Source organism: Apus apus, chromosome 4 (genome assembly GCF_020740795.1).
Source record: "Apus apus isolate bApuApu2 chromosome 4, bApuApu2.pri.cur, whole genome shotgun sequence".
NCBI lineage: Eukaryota > Metazoa > Chordata > Aves > Apodiformes > Apodidae > Apus > Apus apus.
The window spans coordinates 40586533-40605153 of NC_067285.1; the positions used below are offsets into that span (position 1 = coordinate 40586533).

The following is an 18621-nucleotide window of genomic DNA, read 5'->3' on the forward strand; positions in this document are numbered from 1 at the left end:
AGATGGATGAGAGATGACATATAATGTGAAGCCTGGGAACATACTTACTGTTTGAGAACTTCATTGCTTGCTCTCAGTTTTTTTGTTTTGTTGTGTTTTGGTTGTTTTTTTCTTTTTGGTGAGAACATGGTTTAGTGGTTCCTCTGAACAGGATCAGATAAAAACCATGAATGTGTAGGCTTCTTGAAAGTGTCCTTGTGAGTATTGGTTTGGTTAAACATACTCCTTCAATAAATAGTGAATTAGTGCAAAAAATTAGCAAGTCTAAGTTGCAAATTGTTACTTAAAAAATCTGATGGGCAGAGTGCATTAGTACTTCTCTTATTAAACATGGAAAGGTTAATTGTGTAGTAAAAACTGTTTACAAGCTTATTTTAGGTCTTTGATCTTAGAGGATGTTTGCTGCTGGCAGTGAAGTTTATAATTGCTTTTCCTAATATCGTATCCATTTTAAGAGTTGGTAAATTCAGTTTTCTCCTTGAGCAAAGAGTCCAGTGATTATTAGATGTAGATGAGTCTTGGGTTTCTATGTGTTTCTTTTTGTTCTTTCTTTCATTTTTTTTTTTTTTCCTGACTGGTATAGTTTGTTACAGGATTCTTATATGATGTGCAATTTGGCTTTCCTAGAGATAATCCTCAATAATGCCTGAAAGTGCTGCCGTGTGCCAAGGATGTTTTGAGATGTTTGGTCTGTTTTTCAGGCATTCTTGTTTTTACTTGGGCCTTATAGCTGCTGTAAATAAAAGTTGGTTTTTGTTTTTTTCAGCTGCAGTTCAGTTAGTGATTGAACTGAGCTAGTAAGATGAAGTAAATAAAACTACCACCAGTCCTCTAAAATGTCTTCATGCAGAATAAGCCACTCTGACTTCTTTAGCTTCAGATTTAAGGTGTTAATCTGAAAACTTGTGTTTACTGGTGTGATTTCGAGTGTCACAGCCACACAGGTTGTAATACTTATATTTTAAAAGGCTTTAACAGCTTAAGTGTTAAAGTAAGCTGTTAGATTTAGCACACACAATTTATTTTTTTTTTTTTTTTTTCAATCCCTATTGTCTCAGTTAGAATCCTGGAATAAGGTGTTTGGACTCTGCAGGGCTGCTAAAGAGCCAGTGTGTCTTGCTTGACCGCTGTGTGACACATTCTCTGGACTACCTTTGCTTTCATTTCCCAGTGTCCTCAAATATGACTGAACATGCAATTAATTGGACTCTGTCCTTGCTAGTGTGTGACGTCCCCATGTACAGCTCAGTCTCTTATTCTGCTGCCTTGTTTATGCTGTAGTTCTTTTCTTTCTGTCTACTTTGGCAGTTTTTTGCCTGTACCATTTTGTTTCTTCCCTTCAAAAGAAGAAATAATAGAGAAATCCCTTAGGAACAAGGACTTATTTTCCATCTCTGTGAAGAACCTTATGAGAAACTCCAGTTCTCACCTGTAAGTAGTCCCAACACAAAGTCTGCTCTTAAAGAAAGGGTTTTAACTGGGTTGGTGCTACGGGTGAGATTTTTGGTTTACCTCGTGTGAGGGATATGGTAGGTGTGATGTCATGTAGCTGTCAAGTGTTAACATCCGTTGTCTCAGAATGTGAGTAGAATTAGAGATGGCCTGGAAGTGCATATGGGATGTTTCCCAAAATCCCCTGAGATAACAAGGCTGACAGGGCTGTTGGTAAGTGAAACCCTTAATCAGGTTTCCCAGTAGTGAAATCTGCTGTAGCTGACCCTGGGAAGCATTAGCCAAAAAATGTTTACTGTCCCTTTCTTACTGTTCCCTAGACTAGGTTCCAGCAAGATCAGTCTGGAAAACTGGCAGAATGATTTGGCTGGCTTTGCTATTCCCTGCTAAGCACCTTGCAGTAGCTACTGGCATCACCCTTTGGATCATAACCAGCATCCCCTCACCTAAGGGAGTTATCATGGAATCACAGAATTGGCAGAGTTGGAAAGGACCTCTAGAGATCATCTAGTCCAACTCCCCTGCTAAAGCAGGATGGCACAGAGCACATTCCACAGGACTGCATCCAGGCAGGCTTTGAATGGCTGCAGAGAAGGGGTCTCTACAACCTCCCTGGGCAGACTGTTTCAGAGCTTTGCCACTCTCACAGTAAAGAAGTTTTTCCACATATTTAAATGGCACTTCCCATGTTCCAGTTTGTGCCTGTTGCCCCTTGTCCTGACACTGGGAACTACTGAGCAGAGTCTGGCTCCATCCTCCTTGCCCCCACCCTTTAGACACTTACAGGCATTAATAAGGTCTCCCCTCAGCCTTCTCTTCTCCATTTTCTAAAGAGTCCCAGCTCTCTCAGCCCTTCCTCATCAGGGAGATGCTCCAATCCCCCAGACAACTTTGTTGCCCCGTGCTGGACTCTCTCCAGCATTTCTCTCTCTCTTGAACTGGGCAGCCCAGAACTGGACTCAGTTCTCCAGATGTGGCCTCCCCAGGGCAGAGCAGAGGGGCAGGATGACCTCTCTTGACCTGCTGACCACACTCTTCCTTATGCACCCCTGGATTTCACTGACCGCCTTGGTGGCAAGGGCACACTGCAGGCTTATGGGTATTTTACTATCTACCAGGACTCCCAGATCCTTCTCCTCAGAACTGCTTTCCAGCAGAGCCACCCCTAACCCATATTGGTGCATGGTGTTCTTCCTCCCCAGATGCAGGACCCTACATTTGCCCTTGTTGAACCTCATTAAGTGGTTCTCTGCCCGGCTCTCCAGCCCGTCCAGGTCACACTGGATGGCAGCACAGCCCTCTGGAGTGTCACCACCCCTCCCAGTTTGGTATCATCAGTGAACTTTCTGAGGATACACTCTGTCCCCTCATCCGGTCATTGATGAACATATCGAACAAGACCTGACCGAGTATCGACCCCCGGTGCACCACTGCTTCATTAGTGACAACCCTCTGAGCTCTGTCACACCCCAGCTCTCAATCCACCTCACTGTCTGCTCAGCTTGCCTACACTTCCTAATGAGGTTGTTACGGGAGACAGTGTCAAAAGCCTTGCTGAAGTCAAGGTAGATGACATCTGCTGCTCTCCTGTCATCCAGCCAACCAGTTATGTCATCACAGAAAGCTAACGGATCGGTCAAGCATTATTTACTCTTGGTAAATCCATGTTGACCACTCCCAGTAACTTCCTGTTCTTCAATGTGTTTAGAGATGACATCCAGAACAATTTGTTCCTACCTGTTACGGAGAATGGAGGTGAGACTCACAGGCCTGTAGTTCCTGGATCCTCCTTCTTGCCCTTTTTGAAGACTGGAGTAGTATTTACCTTCCTCCAGTCCTCAGGCACCTCTCCTGTTCTCTATGACCTTTCAAAGAGTGGCCCAGCAATAACATCTGCCAGTTCTCTCAGCCCTTGCGGGTGCATCCCATCTGAGCCCGTGGACTTACAGATGTCCAGTTTGAGCAAGTGGTCTCTAACCTTGTCCTCCTCTACTGAGAGAAACTATTCCTCTCTCCAGACCCTTCCCCTTGCCTCTGGGGTTTGGGATTCATGAGGGGCAGCTTTAGCAGTGAAGACCGAAGCGAAGCAGGCATTCAGTAACTTCACTTCCTCTGTGTCTTCCACCACTAGGACAACCACCTCATCCATCAGTGGGCCTACATTTCCCCTATTATTCCTTTTCCTATCAATATACTGAAAAAACTTCTTCTTGTTATCTTTAACCACAGTGACCAAGTTAAGTTCTGCTTGAGCTTTGGCCCTTCTAATTTCCCCCTGCATAGCTTCACTACATTTCAGCAATCCTTGTAAGTTGCCCAAACCCCTTTTCCAAAGGCCATAAACTTTCCTTTTGCTCCTGAGGTCCAGCCAAAGCTCTGTATTTAGCCAGTCTGGTCTTCTTCCCCGTCAGCTCATCTTTCAAGGTCCTGGGGATGGCCTTCTCCTGTGCCCTTAAGAGTTCCTCCTTGAAGTATGACCAGCCTTCCTGGGCTCCTTTGCCCTTCAGGACTCCCAAGGGACAGTCTCAACCATGCTCCAAACCAGGCCTAAGTCTGCCCTTCAGAAGTCCAAGGTGGCAGTTCTGCTGCCCACCCCCTTCCCTCCCCCTCCCACCATTGCTTCTCCAAGAATTGAGAACTCTATAATTTTGTGATCACTCTGCCCAAGATGACCTCCAGCCTTTACATCCCCCCCAAGACCTTCTCTGTTAACAACCAGCAGGTCTAGCAGGGCACTTTGCATGGTTGGGTCCCTCACCAGCTGTATCAGGAAGCTGTCTTCCACACACTCCAGGAACCTAGAGGACTGTTCCCTCTCTCCTGTTACATTTCCAGCAGGCATCTAGGAAGTTGAAGTCCCCCAAAAGAACAAGGGCTGGTGATGGTGAGACCTCTGCCAGCTGCTTATAGAATATTTCATCAGCCTCTGCATCACCATGATGTCTGCTTTACTGGCCTTCCCCTTGATTCTTACCCATAAACACTCAACACTGTCATTCACATAGTTCTAGGCATTCAAATCTATCCCTAACACAGAGGACCACCCCACCACTTCTCCTTCCTTGCCTGTCCCTTCAGAAAAGTTGGTAGCCACCAATGACAGCACTCCAGTTCTGGGAGTCTTCCCACCACGTTTCTGTGATGGCAACTATATCATAGTTGTCTTGCTGTACAATGGCCTCCATCTCATCCTCTTTGCTGCCCCAGCTGGTCTAATTGTCCTGCCACCTTTCTGGGGGGACAAGCCCTGATTCCCACTGGACTGCACTCAGACACTTCCCTGGTTGCCAGCCTGTCACTGCTGCTCATGTCTTTGCTACCACTTGGATCACCATCCCGTAGTGGTGCTCCACTTATACCCGCAAGCACTGGCATGCTGCTTGCAGGCTTCTCTCTAGTAAGCCTGGTTTCATCTTCAACCCCCCTTCAAACCTAGTTTAAAGCTCTTTCAATGAGCCCTGCTAACTCTTGTCCCAGGATCCTTCTTCCCCTTTGGGTTAGGCTTTCCCCACTTCTTGCCAAGGTGCCTGGTTTCCTGTCAGTCAACCCATGATGAAAGATACCAAAGTCCTGCTGGTTACACCAGTCTCAGAGCCACAGGGTAATCTGCTGGCTCTTCCTGTTTATCCTTTCATCAATCCCTGCAACTGGTGGGGTAGAGGAGAACACCACTTGAGCTCCTGATCCTTTAACCAGCCATCCCTGAAGTCTCTCTTCATTGCCCTTGGACTTCTGGTAGCTACCTCATCATGGCCTACCTGAAATATCAGTAAAGGGTAGCGAGTAGAGGGCTGAACTAGGGTAGGGAGCTTCCTCCATGTATCCTTAATCCTGGCCTCAGGGAGGCAGCTGACTTCCCTACGAAGTGGGTCTGACCTGCATATAGGGCCTTCTGCTCCCTTTAGAAGTCACTCATCTATGACAAGGACCCATCTTTTTTTCTTAACTGAGGTGGTTCTGATGCAAGGCATGGTCTGACTGCCTCGGTGGCACCTCCAAGTTTGGTGAACTATCACCTTCGTCACTATTTGGTTCCCCTTGCAGAACATCGAATCTATTTTGCAGCATCACCTGGGGAGGTGGAACAGTTACTTGAGGGACACACCTACCACGCTGCTTGTGCCATGCAAGGTCTTGTTGCCATTGCTTCCTATCCTGTAGGCCATCATCCTCAGCCAGGTGGAGAGGAGACAAGGAGCTCTGTCTGCATCATGAGCCCTGCCTGCATGGCTGTTGGCCCTGGTTCAGGGAGGCTAAGGGAGACACCAATGGTCTGTCTCATTCTCACACTCCCTGATAGTCCTTAGCCTCCTCCTTCAGCTCTGCTGAAGCACTCCCTGCAGCTGGAGACCTGGACAGCAGTAGATCTGTGTGGGACTTCCATCTGGGTCACCACAGTCCTCCTGGCAATGGCTTTTATGTTACTAGAATTCGTGTGCTAGTTAGGAGATGGAGTGTACTGTTAACTGGGTGAGGTTAACTAAGCTAACTACTTAATCTAGCCATAGATTAAGTAGTGTCTTCATGGGCATGGTAGAGAGTCCAGGTATGCTGAGCTGATCAGTGGTGTCTGGTTAGACCTAATGCATATTTAAAGAAAAAAATAAATATCTGCAAGTTTTTCTTGTCTCTTCTGTGTAACTGAAGTGATTAGTGACTATCTGGGTTTAAAAAGAAGCTCCCTGCATAAGATGGTCATTGCAGAAGGTGGAGTTGGGTTTTGGTGGAGCCACGTGAATTTGTTTACTTCCTCAGATATTTCTCCAGGAAATGTCCCTATAAACAGAACTGCTGTGAGCAGGCTGGAGCCAAACACCCCGTATTTTAAGCTAGTAATTTAGTTCTTGAGAGAGAATAGTTTCTCCATAACAGAGCTGAGAGAACTTCCTCATCTGTCAAGTTTGAAGGCAAATGGGATTATGTATGTTTGTTGGGTTTTTTCCTCTATCTGTGCTTCAAAAACAAAGCTATTTGTGCATATTTAGGATGTAGCCAATTTGGAAATTGGATTTAGGAATTGAAAAATCAGTGCTGCAGATCCAAGATAAGTAAGAAGGCTTTGATTCCGAGGTTAAAGAAACAATACCTTTTGAGTTAAAGAATCAAACAAACGAACTTACACAAACTTTATATTAGTTTTTTAGGCTGTTGGAAGCAGAATCTGTGGCTGCCTTGGTAAACATCCTGCTCTTCTTTCTGAATTGATGACGTTATTCTCTGTGTTTGTTGGTATGGCATTTTAGGTGATCATGTTGAAGTAACACCTTGAAGATGTGATGTATCTGTAGAGCTTCTGTACCTATGTGGGACTGACGTCAAGAACTTTTGACGTTTTGAGAAAGAATACTAATTGTGTGGGTGGGGAAGGACTTACTGCTGGCAAATAGTTTGGAGAAGGTCCTTTAACTGATGCGTGTACTTTTTTTTTTTTTTTTGGGGGGGGCGTGGAATTTCCTTAAGGTGTGATTAGCTTTGCCAGTGAATGTAAATATGTCTTTGTGCTAGAGTGTGGGTTCTGGTGACCTCTGTGCAGTCACTGTGCAATGTCAACAGGGACATTTTTTAAAAGATACATAGTTGACCAATGAAGAGCAACATTTCCTCTCTGTTTTCACTAAGCAGTTAATGCTTTGTGTTAATTGGTACTCGGAGACGTTCTCTCGGTATTCCAGATGTTTTTTCAGCTGTATTTCCCCCCTGCCTCCATGCAATCCTAAGCTTATAACTATCTGAAGAGCTCAAGACGTGTGGAGGTATTACTTAACTCATGTCACCTTATTTTCACATTAGGTGATAGTTGTATACCAGGCTAAAAATCAGCCATGAAACCAAGCATGTCTTTAATGTATCTTTGTTTGTGCTTGCAGTATTTTCTTTTAGGATGAATGTTGTAATTATGATGATTTTGTTTGTTACCCAAAGCAGTCTTTGACAAATTCCAACCACTGATGTTTGATATGCAGGTGTTTTTCCTCTGCTGTATTTTAGCTGAATCCTCAAGTCTTAGGAGTATACTGCTGTATTCTAGGAAATGAGCTGAAATAAACCTTGATTATATTTTTTTCTCCTTGCCCCACCCCGATATCTTAGTTCTTTGTGGTGTTAATCATCAAGGATGGATAACGTGTCCAAATAGGCAGCTGTTCAGATGCTAGACACAGAGCTAGAGGGAAGTTTGGAGTGTTAAGAAGTATGATGAAATGTCACCTTTTAGAATATCAGTTTGGAATTTTGACCTTCATTCTCCTCAAGTTCAACTTGAAACAGGCAAAACGTTAAGAGTCTAGATTATTTAATTTTTTTGTAGGTTAAAATTTAAGGCATCTTTCACACAGTAGTGGGACTTTTTCTACTCCTAAGGAGGGTACCTCATGGTTGAGAGCAGGTTTGCTTCCCCTTGCCCTAAGGTAAAAGGAGTGATTGTTTCCAAGCTTGTACATCTGTCCTTCTTTGCAGGAACTGTTTTGAGAATTACAGCCTCAGCAGAAGGGGAACATCTGAAACCTCTCTCAAGGGAAGGGAGTGATTCAGAGATAAGAGGAGGAAGGTTGTTTTTATCCTCCCAGTTTTTCCCACACGAAAGAATAGAACGAAACACTTTCTCTACCGAGAAGCTGGAGGTCCCTGGTACATCTGTGTGGGGCAGGTATCTGGTGACTCACGTTTCCCTGTCCCTGAGCTTTACCGTTTCTGAATTTCATGTGTTTCTTCTCGTGTTCAGTCCTGTTCTGAAATGCTTTGCCAGCTGAATTTTCCTTTTTTTAAGCTGTTCTGCAGGTGTAAATTGTTCTCCCCAGAATGGTGAACAATGCTTTAATGAAGTGTCAAATTTCAAGTCATGATGTGACTTTGTGTTCTTACCTCAGGTGCTGGGTGTTGTTCAGCCCCTGTGTCAGAGTGGGTACTAATCCCACTGAAATCAGGGGAATTGTGCTTGCAGGAAGGTTGCAACGAGCAGGCTGCTGCCAAAAAAAAAAAAAAAGCACATTAATTGCTCCTCCCAACCACTTGGGAAATGATCTTGTTATAAAAAAGCCTCAGCAACAGAAAAGTCATGTTTCCAGTCGATCTGTTCCGTGATCCAGTCTGTCAGGCAGTTGCAAAGAGCTTGTGCTGACACAGCGAAGAGCCAGGAACTTGGGCAGGGAGGAGGACTGCCTTTTTTGGTGGAACTATTCATGTAAGTGCCCCTGAAAGAAAAACTTGCTTTGTCTTTCAGGACTCACATTCTTAAGAATGCTACAGATCTGTGAGAGTTTTTGTAGTAAGGGGCAAAGTAGTCTTCTTGATGACACTTCCTTTGGATCTTCTAATTGGAAGTGGCTGGCACAGTCCTGGAAAGATAAATAACACAGAAATCTGTTTTTTGTGTGCAGCTTTCAGAGTTGAACGCTTCTTGAGATAAAATCAGCACTGACTTTTTCTGCCTCTGGTATTTGCTAAGGTTCTTGAAAGCAGCATATTAAGAACAGGGAGGAATGAAGCAGTATTTATTTTAAAAAGTTGCCACACAGGTGAGTATCACCATCACTGCTCCTGCATCATTTAGTGCAATGCAGCAAAGGAGTCACCTGAAACACTGATGAGCCTGAAATAGTCAGAAAGCACAACTGGAATCAGTATGGGAATCGTAATACCGAGCTGGTTTCAAGAAAAAGAGCACTTTCAACATAACAGTCTGCTAGATGGATGAACATATGCCTTCTGTCCATCTCAGTCACTAACAGAAGTGAAAGTTGGCATAACAGCATGCTGGTATTTTTGTGAAGCATCAGCTTGATAAAGGATCTCCTCAGTGATAAACACAGTGGTAAACTTTATGTGCCAAACTTTGAAAAAGGGCTTTTCTGAAGCCTGTGTGCTTATGCTTCTACACAACTTCTGCATAAAATCACTTTAAAATGTACAAATGAAATTGATGTAGATGCTCTTTCCTTCTGTGCTTTGGAACTCTTGTGTGCTGTTCTGTCCTGGCATTGCTTAGTTAATGCCAGTGTATGGTCAAACCCTTGGGTAGGCTGCAAATCTCTTTGCCTTCAATAACTTTACTAATGTTACTGGCTTTGAAGTGTGTGCAGTAGTGTCACCTAGTAAGCCCCTCCTTGAGTGAACTAGACTTTAAGTAATGTTAGTAGTAGTCCTCTCAGTGAACCCCGATATTTTTACATTTAAAAAAATACAACAACAAAAAAAAAAACCCCAAAAATGTTTTTAAGTAAGGTCTTTGGTGGTGGCTTTCATTGTAATCCAGAGATGGGTATTGCAGAGTATGCAGTCTTTCCAAATCATTGGAATAGTTGTTGGTAGAAATAACTTGAGCAATTGATTTAGTAACAAAAGGATTGTGCACACAGTCTGGGATATATTTAATTGTGTTTGTTTTTTTTTTTAACTTTTTGTGAGCCTCTAATGCATTTATTCATTTTTGTCATAGTAAAATAATTTTGAGGTTCTGTGTGTATGATTTAATTGAAATGCCAGGGGGAGAAGTTCTGTTATGAGTGGCAGTACATGTGTTTGGTTAAAAGGGGGCCTCAGCCTCTACTCTCAGGGTGGTGAATGTTGTCTAGCTATGCTGTTGAAGGCTGCTAAAGATGTTTTGGACTCTTGAAAGCCTTTAGGGTTAGCCTTGGGCTAAAATCAGGCTATATTACTGTTGAGTTGAATTGAGAGGGGCAGAAGTTTGTGGTTAATTGTATCTTTCTTCCAGTAATCTGAGAGAAACTGAACCTGGCACCACTGAATTGAAGGCTTGGGAAGGTGAAATGCAATATGAAAAACATAAAAAGAGCTGGTTTTGCTATGATTTTTATACCCAGTGGAAACGTGGGCTACTTGAAGTTCAATAGAAAACACCCCTCTGACAAAAATTTATGCCAGTAATCTTACACTTCTGATGAAGAATACTTTTAAAAAGCTTATACAATGCTAGGTATCCTTGGCTTTTGCAGTTTTGTGTCAGTTGCTTTTTAATTTGCCTTGGGCAGTTCCTCCCTAGCGAAATCCTTGGGGCTCCTCCAGTAAAAGGCACTGGACAAAGGGGAAGGCAGAACCCCAGGAATATAACTTGACACAGTTGTTTTTAATTATGTTCTGGTTTAGTTCATCTTCAGGGCAGTGCTATGGACAGGTAAAGGGTGTTCTTTCCTCCTTTTTCCATGCTTAGACTTGCCTTACAGAATTGCAATCCCAAATAATAGGCTGATGTAAGCACTTGTTGGGGAAGAAGGCTCTTTGCTGATGGGAAGGGTTGCTCTCACTCCATGCCACAATGCTGATTACTTGCTAGACTATCAAACTTTTACTTAGATGTCTTGTTTCATTTAAGCATAGATGAATACTTCAGAAATATTTGTATACGGCACATCCACCTTCTGTTTAGAGATTGATGGTGTAAGACTAAGAGGCTGCTAACAGAATTTAAAACGTTTATCTTATGACTCTTGAGTGTTGCGATCTCGCTTCAGACAGAGCTAGCTTTTGACATCCCTTGTCTTAGATTTCCTGGAAAAAGTGCTGTAAGCTGACTGCTTTTGCTTTGAGCTTTTATGTCTTCTCAGTGAGTCCTTAGACTTCCCTTAGTGTCCTGGCATTATGTTGTAATTTTTATCAGTTGTGGGAGCCATTGCCTTTTTTCCCTAACCATTGAATGAGAAATCTATGAAAAGATAATGCAGTGTGAATGCTGAAATCCCCCAGCTCTTGCTGGAGGGAGATGATACGATTCTATGACGATCTTTGAAAAGGGTTCTCTGTGGGTATGGAGTCATCATCTTCACTCATCCAACAGGAACCTGATAGTTCATGCCAGCCGCCAAGTCCGCTTTGCTAGTGTAGTGCTTCCGTGAAGGGAGAGCAGATCTGAAGAGGGCTGTGTCAGAGGAATCAGGCACGTTTATTGCACCAGACAGGTCATAAACATCTGAGTTTGTTGTCAACAGTCAGACTTTAAACCGTTTTAGTTTCATGCAGTCTTTTAAATTGATATTAAAAGCTCAGCATGTGTTCATCTTGGCACTTTGAAAGGTAGTTAAGTACAGATAACCTTTCAAAGACACTAGTTGCCTTGGAGCTGTGGAAAACCTAGGTCTCAAGAATACCAGGTTAAGGCCCTTTAAGGAATAGAATGTCATCCTCTCCATGCTTACTGAAATGAGTAAAACTAAATGAACATAAAATACTGAATGTGGCAGAGGGTCTTGAATGTCCTGAGTCAAGTGAAGAATATGCTGAACAGAACTAAAAGATCCGTCTTGGGAGAGAGCTTAGTTTTTGAGTGTGAAATAACACTGGGCAGTTTAAAAAGTTGTTATGTAGTTGTTGCAGGAAAAAAGAAGAAAAAGTGGTTTCTTTATGGAAGTTTCCTTATCTGTGGAAGGTTTATAGAGCTGAAACAAGGGTGGTATGATAGTAAGGATAAGTAGTAAGGATCGTCTTGTGATTGTAAAACTCAGTGAGTGCTACACCATAGTTTTTAGTGGAACATCTTGAAAAGCTCAGAAAGAGACACTGAATTATAAAGATAAAGGAGTAAAAAGAAATAAGAGTAACTGTTAAAAATGGTAGATTTTATCAGGTTAAAGTCCATTTGCCCTGCATCCCCACTCCAAATAATAACACTCAAAAGGAAGAAAGTAGATTTCTTTCATTTGAAATTCACCAAAGCTCCTACCTGAAAGGGTTTGCAAATTTAGTCAGGCTGACAACTGTGGAGATGTTTTCTCTGTAAGAAGTGAAGAAAAAGAGAACAATATACCATGTGAAAACAGAAAAAGGAGACAGGAGTTGGGATTTCAGGTGGTTGCTGAGAATTGGTTTTGGACTAGCTTAGTTTTATTTAGTCACTAAGCACTGGGGATCAAGGGTAAAGAGTTTGATGAATCTGTCTGAAGACGGAAGCTGAAACAGTAGGTGTAAAGCTATATTTTGGGTTTGTCATAGGACTAAGGGACCTTACAAAATACACTGAGTGATAACTGAGGCAAACTGCCACCAAGGTAATGGTTTTGCAGTGTAACAAGATTTTGGTATTTTAAAAAATGATGATGTGAGAAGTAGCAGAGAAGAACATGTTGGTGGCTATCTGAACTAGCTACTGATAATGATGGAACAATGAAAGTTATATGCACAGGTGGGGATGTAGTTCCTCAGGAAGGAAAGCTGATAAATAATACTGCAATTTTACAAGGCAGTGAGCTTATCTGGAGTAGTGTGTACCCTTAGGGCTGTCTGCTTGGGAAAATATTCAGTTCTGACTTAGTTGTAGAGGGTTTTGAAAAATGCTATTTTTACTGTAAGAGCAGATAGGAAGAACTTGGCTCAGTCCAGCAAAATTAATATGTGTAGGAGTATCATCACTCTCTAAAAATGGAAGAAATGGACCCAACACAAAGCTGAAAGCTAGTATTAGCAGAAGGAGATGTATATTAGGTGGTGGGTAATTGTAGTGTGTAATTTTGAATTGTTTACCCATTAGTGTGTCTCCCAATTAATTTTTTTTTTTTTCAATTTTCCTTTCTTCTGTGCCATCTTTAAGATAATTTTGTGACTGCATATTCTTTAATGCAGGATAGCTTCAGTAACCATCTGTTTTTGAAGGACACAGGCTTCCTTGATTTTTATGAGGTTATTGCATACATGTTTTGGTGATACACTTCTGCAGCCTCTAAGATAAAATAGAGTCCAGGCTACAAAAAGTCATCCCTTCAGTGTGTGATGACTCATGAAGACATTTGATTTTTTTGTTCATTATTCGGTAGGTGATTTATTGTCTTAAGTATATTTTTTGCTCTTCCCTTAAGCAGTTATAGGAGTGCTATGATAAATTTGGGACAGAATCTATCATGGGCCGAGTTCCTACTGCTGCTAACTTGGATGTGCTCCTCACCCACGTAGTCTTTCAAACACAAGTCTGATCAGCCTTTGAGAAAGCTATCTGAATATTATTTGTGCCACTGAATGTTTCTTTTGCATAGAAACAGCTGCTCAGTTAGCTTACAATGGTTTTTTTTTGTTTTGTGTTAGAAGAGGAAACATGGCCATTTGTAAGTTTTACTGATGGAATTTTCCCCTTTGCAGATTAATTGTGTTTCTTGACTTCACAGGCATTTCTAATCCACATGAAATGACAGTCAGCATGGTCAAATACCTGTAGTTTGTGATGTAAGCCTGAGTTTGCAAGCTATTTCATGTGACATTAGTGGGATTTTTGCCTCTTGGTGCTCTACACTTAGTGGAAAATTGGAACATTACAAAACTTTGTCTGGAAACCCACCCTGATTTTTAGTCTTAACTGTCTCAAGAGCTTTTGGATTCTATCTGAGATCATCTTGTTAGCACTGTCTCCCAAAGATAAATACTTCGGAAGGCTAAAGGGGATAACTTTTGTCCTGTATTGAAGGGAAGTTTTCAACTCTTCTGGTGTTTTGTTGTGGGTTTTTTTTTTCTCTATCTCAAAATGATTTGTTTTTCTTTTCGTAATGAATGCACCTCATGGTTCTGCTGAGTAAGGTGTTAGCATCGGCATGGGACACAGTTTCAACAACTCAACCTTGACACTGAGCTCTGTGACTGGAAAAACACAAAAAAGTGTGTTTATATGCTTTGGGACGCTTGGTGACCAGTACTGCTTGATCAGCTGTAAATAGATAACAATGTGCTTTTTGTGATATAAGAGTAGGAATTGTCTGATCAATTGTTCAAATGCTTACATTTCTGGGTGCCAGAATCTGTCTCGGATCAATTGTTCAAATGCTTGTGCTTCAGGGTGACATAGTCTGGGCAGTTCAAAATTTGTGGTGTGGTACTGGAGGATTGAAGTGAGGATCTTTTTAAAAACTGTCCACTTTCAAGCTCTGGAGCATTTATAGCTCTGCTGTGTACTTCATCCTGCAGGAACAACTGTGGTGTTGCAAATGCTTTTCTTCTCCCTTTGGTCAAATAATTGATTTTTACTTTGTTTTAGTCACCAATACTGGATGGGGTACATAGCAGAGATACGTACAGGTTGGTTTACCAACCTGTACAACTTCTACTCATCCCTGGCTTTGGCTTTCACAGAACTGTCTCAGGATTCCCTTTGGTCTAACACGCTTCAGTGTAGCTTGAAATAGGATTCTCTTAACCCTGTTTTTAAGCAGTGCTGTGCTAAGTTTGTCTCCTCAAGCTGCACTTCAAGTGTTGTCTCTCCCACCTTCTGTGTGGGGAACATAAGGACTTCTCTGTCTTTAAGGCTTACAGAATGTAAGAGACAACAATAAGGCAAAAAGATGGATGTGCATGACTTGGACAACTGCTTTGTTTCAAGGTGCCACTTGTTCAGAAGAGTGCTTTCTTGTAGTGGGTAGAAAAAGGTGAGAGGACTGACTAGATCATGCCCTTCAGAGTAAGGCAAAGTAAAGATAATAAGCTTTCAAAGCTCAGATGTTTCAAAAAGGTACATTTTTTGTTTTTTTGGTTTTCTAAAAACAGCTAGTCTATGTTATTCGTAGAGCTGGACTTGGAAGCAAGGAAGTAATGGATTTGTGATCATCTTTGCAAAACTTTTAAGACATATTTCCTTACCTGTGCTTAAAACTCAAAATCCCACAGTAGATATATGTAAGAAGTTAATGGTGGACATCTCAATGGGTTGGTTGTTTATTTCCCCCTGGATACCTCTCTTTCTAGCAGGAATGGAATGGAAGCTGCATTAAAGCCTTTATGTTTTACTGAAGGTCTCATAGTGGTGTAAAGTGTTTGGAATGGGGTTTTTGGAATTTGGTAATGCAAACTAGAAATAATTTTGAAGTGCTAAGTTAAGTAGTGGGTATTATTTGGCAAACGAATGCTTCTTCCTAAGCCTGCACTGGAGGGCTGCAAATGGAGGTGGGTCAGGAGAGGGCGGGAGGTGAGGCAACAACAGGGGCAGCAAAGGGGTGAGAGTTGAAGTTTCTGAGTGTGAAAGCAAACAAATGTTGAGTGTGACTTGCTTTCAGCGGAATATCAAGCTGGTTAGGTTGTTGGCAGCCCTCACGGCTCGTAAGTAGAACCTGGCTCCTCGTGGATTTTCTGCTGATGTAACACAACTTGAAGCTCGCAATCATTATTTCGGTTATAGTTTTGTAAATGATGTTGTGTTGTTGCAGGCAGAATTCTATTGTCTTCCAAGTGGGGCGAGAAATAGTTGAGCTCTTGAGGTGAGCCTGTTTCTCTTTCTCCTGGAAAGTCTTGCACTTGTTTTGTAAAAACAGAGAAGACTGTGCTCTTCAGTTTGCTTTGTGTGGAACAGGCAACTACTTTTTTTTCCTGGATTAAGCTGCCTTTCCATTTGAAAATGTTTTTGTTGTCATATGTAAAGTATCTTAATCTCAGTGCTGAGTTGTGTGTTTTGTGTAGGAATGGGAAGCCAGATCCTAGCACAGAAAATACATGGGCCATGCTATAAATTTGCTTCATCTAAGGCTTATGGGGTTTCTAAACTATATTTTTGAGGAGCGTGCTTTGATATCAAGGGTGGTTAAGAACGTGATGGCAATAAATAGACTCAAGGGAAACCACCTGAAGTGGATTCTTGAACTTCATTGGGTTGGAATGAGTATGTCCCTTGGCGTCCCCAGCATCGCTCGTGTGCACCCAAAGGCTTTGTCAGCACGGAGAGACTTGCCCATGTGCCTGGAGCACCTGCTGGGAAGGAGAGACCCCCCTTAGAAGCAGCTTGGCTGAGTCCGTGTGCCCAGTTTTGGGGGGCCGGCGGGTCGAGGCTTTGCCAACAGCGGGAAGGTGGGTTGTGCTGGAGCTGCGGGGGTGGCAAGAAGCACCACGCACCCGGCTTGGGCAGGGCGGCGAAACGCCTGGTGGAAAAGAGGGAAAGGAGCCGGTTTCGTGAGGACTGATGTTTGGTTGGTGGTTGTTTTTTTTTTCCTTCATGCTGCGGAGGCGCTGAGCGGGGAGGCGGCCGGAGGGGCCGGGGCCCGGGCGCAGCTCCCCCCGCCGTGGGGTGGTAGGTGCCCGGGCTGCGCGGGGTGGAACCGTCCGTTTCCTCTTCCCGTGCTGACAGCGGGAGGGGGGGAGCGAGCGTGTGGCCGCCCGTCCGTCCGTCCGTCCCGGCGGCGGCGGGAGGGAGGAGAGGGAGCGAGCTGAGGGGAGAGAGGGAGAGCGGCAGAGAGCGAGCATGGCCGGGCGGTGAGGCTTGGCGGAGGCGGCCGCCATGGAGGCGTACGTGTTGGAGGACATCCTGGAGGTAGGGGCGGGAGAGGGCCGCGGAACAAAGGGGTGCGCGGGGTCGGCGAAAGCGGGGACGGGGACGGGGGAAAGAAGCGGCGGCCGGAGCTCCCCCCTCCCCGGGCAGCGCTGCCCGGCTCCAGGGCCGGGGCCTGGGCCGCGAGGGCCGGGGCCTGCCGGGAAGCGCTGCCCGCCCCGCGCCCCGCCGGCCGTTGGTGCCGGCTGAGGAGGCCGTTCCAGGCCTGGCCCTGGCGAGCGGGGCCGCCCGCCTCGCATCCCCACCCCCGGGCTGTGCCCAGCGGCGGCTGAGTCCTGGGGCAACACCCCCCCCTCGCCTCCTCTGGAGTGTGTGAGGGGGGGAGAATCACCGCAGGGAGAGGATGGGGGCTCTCTGGGCCCGCTGCAGGGCGGTCTGGTCGGTGAGTGGTTTCTGGAGCCCTCCGGTGTGCCCGGAGCTGGCAGTGCAGTGCGGCTGCCCCGACCCTCGGCCCTTCTTCAGAACCGCTGCTTGTCCTAACTCTTCTTGTGTTCTGCTTGGTTTCGGCCTCTTGTCTCTGTTTCTTGCCCTGAGAATGAATGTGTTAGGCCTGTAAAATTTATCCTCCCGTGCCTTCGGTGTAGCCTGCTTTTAACTTCCTCTGCGAAATCAGATCCCGCATTATGAAGTGAAGGATGTTTCCCCTTCTTGCGAGTGAAACTTGAAAATGCTGTTGCAGCCAAATGAAGCGGGGCCTGCCTAGGAATCATAAAGTCAAACTTCTTTTCAAAGTGACACAGATCTCTGTTCCAGATGCTATTAGCTGTAATAGTTCAAGGAAATATCTTGTTGTTGTTACTGTGGTTTTTCTGTTTTTGCAAGCAAACCCCATTATTTCTTTGCCAGATGACTTCAAAATACTCACATATAGTCTTTATTGTAACAAGAAGCTGCTACCTTATTAGCTGCTGTCAAAATTTAAACAATACAGTGCTTTTTGTGGTGCTTGCCTTCTTTAAGTTTTTTTCCTTAATGGCCATACTTACGTTGCCCTTTAATTTTAAATCAATAAAAATACTTGGTGTTAGTTTTAACTTCCTTGTGAACCTTGGAACTGTTTAACATAATGACATTCAGAATGTTAACACAACTGCTCAATCAGGGTGTAAGAAACTGGTCAGATGCATGAACAAGATGTTTTTACCAGTATCAGTCTGTGTGGCTGGGTTTCTGTGGTGAGGTGGGAAGACCAAAAGGGAACTGGGCTTTTTGCCATCAAACAAATTATTTCAGTATTTCACTTGTCTCATAAATACTGAAAGGTATTTTTTTTTCCCCTCTATTTTAACTACAGTTGTCATCTACAACTCTGTAAAACGTCGAGTTAATAAAATACTTGTTATTATTAATAATGGTGTTTGGAAAGGCAATTAGCAAATTAAGTTTGTCAGTATAGCAGTATTTTGGTGTTGTATGTGTGAACTAAATAGCTTGGTTCTCAGAGTAGGATGCCATAACTTACTTTCAACAATTTCTTCACACATTCTTTCCTGGTGATGAGACAAACTGTGTCTGGGTAAAATATCTTCAAAAATCAAGTATGGCCTTTATGAATTTATATGTGTGTAAACTATGACTGAGTAAGTAGTTCATGAGTCTCTGAAATACTCTGGTAGCAGTGGAGGCTGGTTCTAATTTCATTATGCATCAGTAGAAGCAATGTAATTTTCTTGTGTTCTTAGTACGGGTCCAGAATTAAAGAGTTTTTTACCTGAAAACTTGCTTCTGTTGTTACTTGGAACAGTGTGCTTACAGTGTGTGCTTTATTTTCCCATTTTAAGGCTTTTTTTTTTTTTTCTGCTGTGGAGCAGTTTCTAATGTTCATTCAAAGACAGCAGTGTGAAGATTGAGGGAACTACTTTTGCTTAGGCAGCAGAATCTTTGTTTTATTGGACACGCTTGGTACTGCTTAATATTTAGTTAAATTTGGA

The 18621-nt window shown here is 43.5% G+C and overlaps 1 protein-coding gene across 4 annotated transcripts in view; it reads left to right on the forward strand.

Moving 5' to 3' along the window:
* The window catches only part of ANKRD17 (ankyrin repeat domain 17), a 90213-nt gene that overhangs the window by 5380 nt on the left and 66212 nt on the right, over nucleotides 1–18621 (forward strand). Inside the window, exon 1 of one of the 4 annotated variants that reach the window (XM_051620151.1) lies at nucleotides 16578–16672. The exons of the other annotated variants lie outside the window; for them this stretch is intronic. Coding sequence (XP_051476111.1) covers nucleotides 16640–16672 — 33 coding nt within the window. The 5' untranslated portion in view covers nucleotides 16578–16639. Of the gene's footprint in view, nucleotides 1–16577; nucleotides 16673–18621 lie in introns of those variants that run through there. 4 annotated transcript variants of the gene reach the window in all.